Genomic DNA, 12,373 nt, shown 5'->3' with positions numbered 1-12,373 from the left:
GGCGACCCCGCTCGCGCCTGCGTGGCTCCCCTCCTCAGAAAATTAGACCTCGGGGAGTTAACGGCCGGGGAGGGTGCGCCAAGGAGGTTCTTGCAATGAAATTGCAGCTGGGCAGAAATCGACCCGTGAATCAAATCTTTATTTATTTTTAAAAATACTTTTATTTCATTTGTTTTGGGAGAGCGTGCGTGTGCAGGGGGGCGGGGCAGCCAGAGCAAGAGAGAGAGAATCCCAAGCAGGCTCCGCGATGTCAGCACAGAGCCCAGCAAACCGTGAGATCGTGACCTGAGTCCAAATCAAGAGTCGGACACTTCACCGACTGAGCCACCCCCGGTGCCCCTCAAATCTTTAAATGTTACATGGAAAATATTTTGATTTAAAAAACCATCCCGGTGAGGCGGAAAGTGAGCTAGGTGGAAGGTGATTGAGGGATTGGTTTCCTGGAGCACTTCAGACATTTTCTCAAAGTTACCGCATGGAGTGTGATTCTGAATGGTGTTTGTCTTCCAGGGGAGGAATTTAAACATTCTCAGGGCAGAAAATCCCACGGATCAAAATGAGCATCAGGCTGGTGGGTGGGTCCCGGCAGGGAGGGACCAGGGTGTGGGTGAGGAGAGAGCCTGCTCACCGGAGCTGCAGGTGTCATCATTGAGTAGGTAGATGATGGCTTTTTGGAGAAGGCCTTCCTGCCGTTTCACACCTGGGTGTGCTGGTCACAGCGTCCTTGGGGCTGGGGGCGGGGGAGGGGGTACTCCTGCTTCACCCCGCGCTCCCGAGCCAGAATGCAGCTGTGTGACCAGAACTGCCATGCTTGTCTTATCGTCACTCTCCGGGGCTCAGAGGAAACCTGTGCAAGGTCACAGCTAGTAAGGGGCAGGGGTGGGTCTCCACTGGTTGTCCCCTGAGATAGACAGGTGTGTGCACGGACCACAGGGCAGGCTGAGCACGTGGAGGTAGAGGATGAGGCCGTGGGGTGTGTGGGGTCCGGAGCCCAGCCCTGATGAGGTGTTGGGGGTTGGGAGGGGAGGCTGCAGGGGGGCCGTGTGCTGGCCCTGGAGGGACAGGCGGCGGGGCCCCCAGCCTGTGCTGGGGCAGTTGTAGCACGGAGGGCCGGTAGCCTCTGCTGTCTGAGCCCCGACCTCCCCCACGTGCCTCGCCTCCTGGGCATTTTCAGGGGTGTGGGGTGCATATGATCTGGAGGCCCAGGGTCTAGACAGCCTAGAGCGAGGGTCCCTGGCAGATGTATGTAGCCCTTGGGCCGGACGAGCTGGACCAGGACCCTCGTCTCTGGGGCCCGCAACCTGGGGTGACTGCTGCTCACACTGAGGATGTGGTTGTCTCTGGTCTTGTTGCAGCGAGTGCTGATGCAGTTTGTGACTGTGTGTTGTGTGTGTGCACTTCTCGTAAACGTTACACTCTTGTTAGTGGGCCTGACGTTATACCATCAATAGTCTGCCTCCTAACTTATTCCCAACTCTGTGCTGCTTCTCGTTTCCCGGGATAGAGAAGGTGCCGTCGGCGACGTTCACGTACATGCGTCTGCCTGCCCTTGGTATAACTTCCAGGAAGACACTGGCCAGTGTCCGGGCCCACTCGGCTTTTAGCTGGTCACCAGGTGTGACCCAGCCACGCTCACCGTTGAGTGCATAGTGGGGTTTGGCATGTGAGAGGCTGCCATGCCCTGCCTGCTGCCCTAGCAGCTCTGCCTGAGCTGGGGACAGTGCAGGACCCGGGGGAGAAAGCTCCCTTCTGGGCTGTTTCATTATGACTCTGTTTTGCTTCGGATTCGGAAACGTGGCTTGACCCAGGACCACTGTAGGGTGGGTGGCCAGCATCCCCGGAGCCTGGGGAGCCGCAGTGGTGCTGGAACTGGCTGCCCCTTACCTGATGGGCGGCCTTCCCTCTGCCATAGCTTTCCGGGCCCTCCTGCAGATCCGGGCGGTGAGGAAGAAGCCAGGAGCCCTGTCTCCGGTCTCCTTCAGCCCTGTTCTGGCCCAGAGCATGGACCACGATGAGCATTCCGTAAGTGCCTCTTTCTTCTTTGTTGAGGGGTGTGCAGCAGAGTCAGGAGGGGGTCTGCAGGAAGCCCCTGACCACTTGCAGAGACCCTCAGGCGTCCAGATGCCCTCAGGGCTTACCTTTGTGTTAGTGGCTTCAGGTTCCCAGTGGGGCCTTGCTGGTCAGGGACTCTGAAAGTGTGGCTGGAAGGAAGGGCGGGGCCAGACTGCCTGCCTCCCTCTGTGTCTTCCGCCTCTCTGAGCCTCTGCCCTCATCTGCCTGGCGGGCCAGGCATGGCCCCCACAAGTGGTGGTGAGGTTGACCAGGGTGATCCAGGCCGGGCCCAGTGAGCCCCGGCTCCGGGGAGTGTTGTTGTTTGCCAAGAGCAAGGGACACCGATGGCAGGTAACCTTGGAGCGTCTGTCACCATCATTCTACCAGCCATGGGCCACTCTGTGGGTCCTGGGAAGTGAGGTGTCGTCCAGAGGACGGCTGCAACATGTCCGCCACGTGTTCTCTGCCCCTGAAAAGGGGTGTCCGGCCTGGACACACAGGAGGGCACGTTGGCAGGTGTCCACCTTGCTTCCGGGAAACCATAAGGTAAAGCTTGTGCTGGCAGATGAGGGGAGTCGGAGTCAGGCTTTGGGGAGAGAGATGGCTCTCTGGCTCAAGAGATAGGCAGAAGGCAGGGAGAGATGTAGAGACCCAGAAAGATAGGCAGAGAGATGAGCAGAGACACAGAATCACAGAGACACGGAGAGAGACACCAGGAGAGATAAAGAGAGACAGGAATGAGGGCAGGAAGGTAGGTATTGAGACATGGGCAGAGAGGCACATCGGAGACAGGGATAGGGTGGGAAGGGGAGGCTGGCAGGGCAGGCAGGGCAGAAAGGGGCCGGGAGCAGGCCAGGGGTCAGGCGGAGGTCTTGAGCTCCTGGGTCCCAGACGGCCACAGCAGTTGTCAGCCAGTGGGTCTATTTTCTTGGCTCTTGGCTGAGGTTGTTGGGATTCATTGATTCTTAGAGGCCCCTGCCACCTGTCTACATGGGACAAAGGACCCAAACCCTGTGGTTTGCACACCCACAAGATGGGTTCCTGCATTGGGCCGGTGGGCGTAATGTTTGGCCCGTATGGTGTTTCTGAATATTGGGCCAAAGTTTGTTTATTTAAATTTTTTTTTGTTTTAGAGGGAGAGAGAGCGTGAGTGGGAGGAGGGACAGCGGGGAGACAGAATCTTAAGCAGGCTCCACGCTCAGCATGCAGCCCACCACAGGATTTGATCCCACGACCCTGGGATCGTGACCTGAGCCAAAACCAAGAGTCAGGTGTTCAGCCAACTGAGCCACCCAGGAGCCCCTTGCGCCAGTGTTTAAAAGTCTGTAGGGGCTCCTGGGTGACGCAGTCGGTTAAGTGTCTGACTCTTGAACTTGACGCAGATCATGGTCTCGTGGTTTGTGAGTTTGAGCCCTGTGTCAGGCTCTGTGCTGATGTACGGAGCCTGCTTGGGATTCTGTCTCTCCTCTCTGCCCCTCCCCACCTTGTGCGTGTGTGGGAACTCTCTCTCTCTCTCTCTCTCTCTCTCCCTCTCAAAAATAAATAAACATAAAAAAAAAAGAAAGTCTGGAAATTTTCCTTAAGACTCAGATTTCTGGCTTCTCTTTCAAAATATGAACCTGTGGTGTCACAGCTGGAGCAGACACAAGGCCGCCCTAAGGTGGGGTCCCATCACCCCCACTCATCCCGGGCCAGCGACACTATGTGTTTTGCCTGCTGGGCCCCTGTTGGCACCAGGGCTTACTCCTCCCGGAACAGCCCTCCAGCAAATTTCACGTTGGGCTCGAGGAACATCACATACTTCTTCCAGCAGTATACTTCCGGTAGAGAGAGGAGCAGCGCTGAGGTGTGATTGGTTCCTGATGGAGGAGTCACTGTTTTGGAGGGACGGACACCCAGGGGTGGATGGCGGGTTTTTTGTTGCTTGTCTGTGCCACTCCAGGCTCTGCCCTGGCGTCTGAGCATCAGGCCTGACCTTCCATGTTTGCCCCTCTTATCCCAAGGATAAGTACAGGGCACACTGAGGCTTGGGTTGTAAGCTTCACCTGCCCCGGAGGGCCAGTGCCTTCCCCCCCAGAGGGTTAAGGTAGGGTACGTGGGTTCTTGTTCTCTGCCACGTGTCCCGTCTAAGCAGTTTCCACGAAGCGCCACAGAGAAGCCAAATTTTCTTCAGTGGGTCTGTTAATGTTATCAATGAGTAGGGGTGATTTGGGACCAATTTTTCTCCCCAGCTTCCTCGAGGAGTTGGACGTTGGTAATAAGTTTATACAGAGCCTCAAAAACGTGCAGGAGCCTGTCCCTTCCCTGTGCCTAGCCGGGCCCACTTGTGGGGAGCGCCTGGCCACTCTCCTGCCTGTGCTGGCCAGGACCGGCTTCTTGGGGTGACCCAGACCACGGGTGGGCAGTGGGACAGGGATGGGCTCCACCAGTGGCATGGCCTCCTGGGAGTTGCATAGATGTCCAGGCCCAGGCCCCTGGGGCAGAATCTGCACTTGGTCAGGTCCCCGAACTTCATGTGCAGGTGCGGTTTGCCAGGCACAGGCTCACGGCTCACCTGGAGGCCGGCAAAGCTGAGAGACCCCAGCCAGCCAGCTCCAGCGCCGTTCGGGGGGTGGCAGTCGTAAAACGTATGATTTTTATCTTGACAGTGTCCCTTTAAAAAATCAAAGGCGCACCCCGCCTCACTGGCCAGCAAGAAACCTAAAAGGGAAACAGTAAGTGTGTTTGGCCCTATGGCTACATCTTCGCCCCGCACCCTAATGATTAAACCAATGACAAGTATGGGAAGTCATTTTCACCCCAGGCTAACGTGTTTGGTTAATTTAATCTGTCAAATCCACTCTCCCCAGTCCCGGCGTCCCTGCCCAGGAAGGGAGTTTTGTGGAACAAGCAAAGCTCAAGGTCTGTCGGCAAAAAGCCAGTGTCTCGGATCCCCGCTGCCAGGCGGCAACGGCGCCCGCCTCAGGCTGCCCCTTCTCGCCAGCTCTGCTTCTGCCCGTGGTCCCCAGTGGCCTCGTTTCCCTTTTTTTTCTTGCTGGCAGTGGAATGATGTCAGAGGTGGAACTCACGTTGCTGCTAGTTTTGCAAACAGTCTTCCTCGCGCTTGCCTGTTGTCCTGCATCCTCTGCCTCTCCCCCTGGATGTGAGCTCTTTGGGCCGAGGACTTGGTTTTCTTGCATTTTCCCTGCATCTCAGGGAGCAGGCGGGCGGCCTCTGCCTGGAGCCTTCACTGACGCCTGTGGCCCCTTGGCAGAACTTAGAGAGGTGGAAATCCCTGGAGGGCCATCCCAGGGATGGAGGTAGAGGTTTTTCCCATTTGGAGGGTGAGGAGGTTCAGGTTGGGAGCAAATGCAGGGCACCACAGGCCCAGGTGACCAGGGGACTCAGGAGGCTGTGTGCTGAGGGCAGGGAGCCCCCACCCCAGCCTTTCTGCCTTCCCTTGGTCTCCAGGGTTGATCCGTCGCTGCCCTGAAAGGCGGCTCTCCCTCCCTTCCTTCTGGGGAGTGGTCAGGTGGGCGGGGCTTCACATGGGGCGCGCAGCTGGGCGTTTGCCCTTGCCCTTCACCTTGTCTAGTGTGGCCTGGGGACCTGACATTTCCCAGCACCTGGGCATCTCCCCACCTTTAACCCTAAAGCAAGTCTCAGTCTGTTGATGTGCTCCTCTCCCAGCACTGGAGGAGACTGGTTCTGAACCAGGGGTGCCCGTTAGAACCACCTGGAACACGCATCAGCCCCTGTGGACGCTTGCTTCAGGCCCACTGAGGATCTCGAGTTGGGCCAGATGCCTGTGTTGGGCAGAGCTCCTTGCGGGGCCAGGCCCTCCCTGGTCTAGAACACACGCGGCTCCACTGGGCTCTCCCGCCTTTGGCATGGCTTTGCTCTACACCCGCTCCTGAGCCCTCCTCTCTCTCTCTGACCCCTCACTCTCCACATGTGCCAGGCGGGAACAGAAAGCCAGGTAGGGGCTGGCCGAGACCAGGGGTGGGGAGGCTCTGCTAGGCGCCCTCTCTTCCTTCGTCACGGGCACCGAGCGGGCCATTTGGGTGTCCAGGGCTGCAGCTGATGACTAAGGGGGCCCTCAGAGGGTGTCTTAGGCTGCTCTGGTGTTCTTGGCGTCCCTCTGAGGGAGGGGGATATAGGTCTCTGGAAGGTGGAGTGGACAGGAGATGGTCAGAAGGCAGGTTCTGGGGCGTAGAGCATCCCTGGGGCACAAGGCCAGTGTCTGGGGCTTTGTGGCCCAGGGCAGTGGGCAGGGAGCCTGGCCAGCCTGTCCCTCACCTGCTCTTGTCCCCACAGAGCTCTGACAGCATCCCACCCGGCTATGAGCCCATCTCCCTGCTTGAGGCGCTCAACGGCCTTCGGGCCATCTCCCCGGCCGTCCCTTCAGCCCCCCTTTACGAAGAGATCACCTACTCAGGCGTCTCAGATGGCCTGTCCCAGGCCGGTTGTCCCCTTGCTGGGATCGATCGAATCCTGGAAAGCAGCCACCAGAAGGGCAAGCCGAGGAGCAAATCCCCCGACAGGTGAGGCTGGCACTAGGATCCCCTTGGGGGTTGGCATATGGGAACCCAGCCAGGTGCTCTGTGGCAGGTGGCGGGGGGTCTGCGGTGTCCGGGAAGAAGTGCAGACACTTGAGTTTTACAGTGTTCTGTTGGGGAATTCACCAGAATGACCCCCGGAACCAAGAGCCAGTAGCAGATTAGGTTTAGGGCTAAGGCTGGTTACGACAGACGAGACAGCAAAGCAGCAGAAAAGATGCCCTGGTGGGGGTGCATCCTTCCCCGTCCCAGGCCACACGGGAGCAACAAACCACAGGATGTAGGAGGGAGCCCCGTGAGTGGCAGGGTTCCGAGACTTTCTGGGGTCTTGTCACATGGGCACGTCCTGCTGTGTGAGCACCAGTGGCAGCCAGACCCGGGCCCCGCCAAACCTCGCTCACCACGTTGCCCTTGTTACGCCCGCCAAGCAGAGGGTCCGGTCACGGTTTACCTGGACGTGTGTGAGATGCGGGCGACCAGCCTTCTGTGTTAAGTGTCTCCACGCATGGGTGCTCTTCTTTTTTAAGAAAAGTTTAGGCAGAAGTTCTGTAAAACCGGCCACCGCCCCCACGACTTGCACGTGTGACAGGACCACTCCACAGATAGAGAAGCGTGGGGCTCTCTCCTGCTGCTCACCCACGCCCCGCACCCCTGCTCCAGGGGTGGACCATTACGACGCCTTCTCCTTCCAGAGATACGGAGCCCGTGCAGGCCTGCGCGAGCTCGCACCGCGCCAGCCTCTCTCCAGCCGCTGGGCCTGCGGGCGTTCTGCGTCTGCACCCGCCTCCCCTGGGGGCGTCTGTGTGGCAGCCCCCGGCCTCACCCACGGGTGACGTTGGCTTTAGTGGGTTGGTGTTTATCAGCCACTTGTCCTTTACCCTCGTCTTCTCTTTTGCCAGCACCCTGCGGTCTCCGTCGTCTCCCATCCACGAGGAGGATGAAGAGAAGCTCTCCCAGGACTCGGACGCCCCTCCCCCGCTGAGTGGGGCGGGGCTGGCGCTAAGCAGCTCCCCCGAGGTGAGGCCCCCTCCCCGCCTCGCCGAGACCCATCTGTCACCCTGTCCCCACTGCCCGTCTGTTGGCCTCCCAGACCTGTGGCAAAGCGTGCCCTGGGCCGCCTCCACCGCTGCTCACGTGGTGAGCTCAGCTGGTTTCCCCATCTGTGGGGTGGGTCCTGTTTAAGGGGGGCCGGGCGTCAGCTCGCCCTGCTGTCCCCCGACCGCCCGCAGCCCCGTCCCCCGGTGGCGGCAGCAGAGCTGCGGACACACTTTGTCCTCGTTTCCTAGAGCTTTGTGACGGAGGACGTGGACGAGGCGTCGGCACTAAAGCAAGGTAAGCCCTCCATTTTGAGGAGCGTGTTCGGGGCCTCGCTGCCGGGAGGTCGAGGTGTGTGGAGAGCGTGTGCCGGCTCCCCCGCTGGGAGTCACGGGCTCCTCTCTGCTGGCTCTCCCAGGGGACAGCCTCCGGCCACTTCTCTTTTTCCCTCCGTGCCCAGCCGGCATTTCCCAGTGGCAGTCATCTTCTTTCCTGCCTGGGTCTCTGCACACGGTCAGCTCTTCCTGCTTGTCCTGTACGGGGTCCTCAGGTGCCACCTGGAGAGGCCCAGGGTCCCCAGTGCGGGTGCACAGCTCAGCCGGGCCGCTCCTCTGTGTGCCCCCGTGTCCCGTGGAGAGTGTAGCATACAGCGGCCTGCTGGGACTTGAGTCCCAGCCGCCACCGATGGGCCCTGGGCTCCTCGTGGGGGGATGACCCCCAGCTGACCTCCCAGTGGCTGCAGGATGTGACCAGGTGCTTCCCAAGCCTCCCTCTACCAGCTGGGAGATGCTGCCACTCCTTTGTCTCGGTCATTCCTCCCTACTGTTGGACAGGTGAGGAAACAGAGGCTCCAGGTTGGGGTGGTTGGAGGCCCCAGGCCATTTAATGTGGAGGTGACAGAGCCCGGAAGTGGCCCTGGCAAGCTGGCTGGCTCCCAGGCCTACAACATGGTGAAGACCCCAAAATAAGCTGCAGCTGCTCAGTTGCTGTGACCCCCCTCCTTGCCAGGAGGTTCCCAGCCGGCACTGCACTGGGTGACCCACGTCTCTCCGCAGCGTGACTCCCCACCCACCGTGTGTGGGGCCCGCCTGTGGGTTGCTGGGCCTGGGGCCTTGGGTTTGGGTGTGAGTGTTGGCGCCTGGGGCAGGGGGCCCATCAGGGATGTCGTCACTTCCGCCTCCCAGGCTGGGCTCCTGGGTGGGCCTCACCCTCTCTCGACCTCCGCTCCTTCCTGCCTGTGCAGAGCATGTGCCCGACCAGGTGGCTCTCTTCTGTGCCCATCACAGGGCCCAGGCCCCTCGTCTGCGGAGGGGCCCTCCCCCTCGAGAGCTCCCTGGGCAGCACCGGGAGCTGCTGTTGAGAGGGAGGGTGGCCACACGCAGGCCCGCTCACTCCCCGCTGTGGGGCACGGGGCCAGCGGGAAAGGTACGGGTAAGCCGGAGATGTTAAATCTATCACTATTCCTTCTTGTTTGTTTTTAAAGGGGTACATAATGATTTTATAATAAAAGTCAAAACAAAAGCCCTGAGGTAGAGTTGAGAGAGAAGGGAAGTAAAGAAAAGCAAACCTTTGCCTCTCAGGCCTAGAGGGCAGAGGAGGGAGTCATAGCAGTCTTGGGCTGGGACTGGACTCACAGTGGCTGTAGAGCCCTCAGGGAGGAAAGAGGCTCCCGGGGATGCTGACCAGAAGAGGGACAGTGCCACCTTCGCCTATAAACCTCTGACCTGCCCCCTCCTCTGCAGGGAGCCGAGTGCCATCCATCGAGAACGTCTTGCAGGACGGCAGCCCTGAGCCCTGCAGCCGCGGCCAGCCCCGCCTGCCGGCTGATATCTACCTGCCAGGTAACGGCATTTGAGCTCAGCCGGGGTGGGTGGGAGTGGGGGGCGCGGGCAGTGCTGTCACTGCCGCACGGAGCTGGGGGCTGATCTGCCTGCTCAGGGAGCGGCTGGCCTGTCAGGAGCCTAGGTCTCCCTCCCTGGCTCTGCTCACACTCCTTCTGTCAACCGCAAAGCACAGCCAGGCCCCGGCTCCACAGTCACCCCTCCTGCAGCTCCTTGCTCTTTGGGGCAGAGCCTGTGCGTGAGGCCCCTTCACACTCCAGAAACAGCTCAGCATCAGGAAGGCAGGAAAGGCCCCTTGTTTAAGGAAGGTCGTGGCCCTTCTCTCTATCTCCTGCTTGGGGCCAGACAAGCACAGCTAGTCCCGCTGGAATCCCTGACTCTTCATCCGTGGGCCTGGCAGCCCCTGTTCGGGTGCCCAGCAGCAGGGCCTCTGCCCCAGGGAGCTACAAGCCGAAAGCTACCTGCGTGCCCTGGGCCTGATGCTGGCATCAGCCCCCTACCACGAGCACCCATAGGGCCCAGGCCAGGGATGGAAGGATAGGCTGGGGTGCCAGGCGCCTGTAAGGCCCAAGCACAGTTGGGGAGGGGTCTTGCTTCTGCCCCCCTTTTCTAAAAGCCTCTGCCTGGAGCCTCCTGTCCCCAGCTCCTCTGGGTCAAGATCCTCAGCTTTAAGTTCTGGGCTCCAAAGATGGCGGACAGGAGTCAGGGGTTCTCAGAGACTTCTGCCTGCTGCGTGCTAAGATGCCATCTGAGGATCTGAGATCAACGTCAACAGCCATGATGTCCTCGGAGAGTCTGGTTCCTGCCACATGTCTGGGAAGCACCTTTGCCACCCGCCTATCCCAGGACCCACCGCTGCTCAGTTCCCAGTGACCTGACCTGTGCATCTGGCCTACCTGTGATGTGCTTGGTTTGAAAGGGTCTCTTGTCCCGCCCCAGCATAGGGACAGGCAGTAGCCTGTGCAGACAGGGGGTCCCGTTAGCCCAGAGGGGCCACAGTCAGCAGGTGCAGGAAAGCAGGGGAGTGTGTTTCATCAGCACCCCGGGGCCTACCCGAAGAGAAGCCCGTGGGTGAAAGCCTTGTTGGGGACCGGCGTTCCTTAGAGTAACATAGAATTCCAGTAAGTTCTTTCAAGGAACTTCAGTGATTTCATTGTAATTAAAAGCTTGGGGTGCGGGGAGAGTCCGGAGAGGGACTTACAAGCACAAGTGTGGTTGTGATCCTTTGGGTGAAGGGGCACCTTGACCCCACCTGGCGGTGCCACCCGTGCCCCACGCCAGAGTCTGCAGGTCAGGACAGGCTGGGCTCCACCCACAGGGGACACCAGGCCCCGTGGTGTGGCCTTCTCACCTCTGCCCCAGGCCAGTGGCAGGAGGCGCTCTGCTGTGGAGGCGGTGGAGAGGCTGAAGTCAGCGGAAGGCCAAACCCAGCCCAGGGGCAGGATAGCCAGCGGGGTGGGGCGACACCGAGGCTCTTGGTCCCGTGCCCCACGGGTGTGGGGGAGGCAGCACTGTCAGGAGTTGGGCAGGTCCTCACCGATGTGCCCACCTTCATAAGCACGTGTACCTACCTGTCTTCCTTTACTTCTAAGCCGCACCTTCTGTTCCCATCTGGTGTGTGTGTGTGTGTGAGAGAGAGAGAGAGAGAGAGTGCGCGCACAAGAGAGAACCGGACGTGCACACACCGGGACAGCTCTCCCGTGGAGGCACGGGCATAGTTTTTTGAACCTTAGTGTCCCCTGTTGATTGCAGAGTTAGGAGGTGGGGAAAACCCTTGAACTTAACTGGTGAACACCTAGCTGCCGGGCGGGGCCCTTCCTGGCCCCGCCCCGCCACCCCTGCCCAGGCCTGTCCTGGCTGAAAGTCTCTGCGTTGGACTGCGGGCCCGGTGCTCTGTTCTCCTGTTTCAGCACATCATTGTGCCCCCCACCCCCACCCAGCGTGCCCCCGGGGACTCTTGTCCTAAAGCAGTGCGTTTGCTGCGGAACGTGCTGGTCTGTCTAGCGCTTTGCTAACTGAGCTTCCATGTCTCTCCTCCTCTGCACAGCCCTGGGGCCTGACTCCTGCTCTGTTGGTATAGAGGAGTAAGCTGGTACGTGATCGCCTTCCTACGCGTTGTGGGGTGGCTCTGAGGGACATCCTTGACAGTGTTGGAGAGAGGACCTCGCCAGCTGGCTCTCCTGCTCCCTCCCTGGGGGGTTCCTTCCCCTTCTCTGGGCTTCCTCCGCATCCGTGTCTTCCCTGGGGTCCTGGATTCTGAATCCAGAGCTCCCCAAATGTGCTACACCTTTGCCCTTGAGAGGTGGTCCTGGGAGGTCTGGCCTTGGCTGACTTCCGGAGCCAGAACTTTTCTGTCTGGACTAGATAGCCCAGGCAAGCTCTTCCAGGGCCTCAGGAATGGTGACAGCCCTTGCTGAGACCCCACTGTTGTTGCTCACTAACCTGTCCCCCAGCCTACCTGTGGAACCTTCTGGAACACCAGCACATGCTGAAATCGGTCTGTCAGGAGGCCATGTGAGGTTGACCCCACGTCATCGCCCCCCCCCCCCCCCCCCCCCCCCCCGCCAGGGAGTTGCCCTCTACCTGGGTGACTTTGCCAAATGATTGTTTCATGGAAGGCTGTTCCAAGAGCACCACCAGCACATAGGCAAGTGCTTTGAACACCCTCTTCCCTTCCTTTGCCTGATGTTAGCGGCTCTGGAAACCTGGTGCCTCCGGTGGCCCAAGTTTTCCCAAACCTGTGTTGGGTGGAACGCGCCAGCAGGAGGCCCGGCCCGGCCCGGCAGCTCCGGCTGGCGTGCGGCCGTCCCCCAGGCAGCTGTCCTGAGCTTCGGTGTTTGTCCACTTGTTTCGACGGCTGCTCTTATGTTCCCATGCGAGCCTTTCTTGCTCTCCTTGAATGTTTCT

General features: G+C 59.9%; 1 protein-coding gene across 4 annotated transcripts in view; it reads left to right on the top strand.

Moving 5' to 3' along the window:
* Nucleotides 1-12,373, top strand: part of MGRN1 (mahogunin ring finger 1) — a 54,885-nt gene that overhangs the window by 39,799 nt on the left and 2,713 nt on the right. Inside the window, exons 11-17 of one of the 4 annotated variants that reach the window (XM_042922412.1) lie at nucleotides 1,913-2,022; nucleotides 4,701-4,766; nucleotides 6,349-6,575; nucleotides 7,490-7,607; nucleotides 7,877-7,922; nucleotides 9,368-9,466; nucleotides 11,514-11,558. In XM_042922412.1, the coding sequence (XP_042778346.1) occupies nucleotides 1,913-2,022; nucleotides 4,701-4,766; nucleotides 6,349-6,575; nucleotides 7,490-7,607; nucleotides 7,877-7,922; nucleotides 9,368-9,466; nucleotides 11,514-11,554 (707 nt within the window). In that variant the 3' untranslated portion in view covers nucleotides 11,555-11,558. The remainder of the gene's footprint in view (nucleotides 1-1,912; nucleotides 2,023-4,700; nucleotides 4,767-6,348; nucleotides 6,576-7,489; nucleotides 7,608-7,876; nucleotides 7,923-9,367; nucleotides 9,467-11,513; nucleotides 11,559-12,373) is intronic. The other 3 variants (XM_042922409.1, XM_042922413.1, XM_042922410.1) reach the window with 3 other exon arrangements.

The sequence above is a fragment of the Panthera leo genome, chromosome E3, assembly GCF_018350215.1.
Source record: "Panthera leo isolate Ple1 chromosome E3, P.leo_Ple1_pat1.1, whole genome shotgun sequence".
In the NCBI taxonomy this organism is placed as follows: Eukaryota; Metazoa; Chordata; class Mammalia; order Carnivora; family Felidae; genus Panthera; species Panthera leo.
The sequence above is the reverse complement of the archived record's forward strand: the minus strand, read 5'-3'. Positions and strand labels throughout refer to the sequence as shown.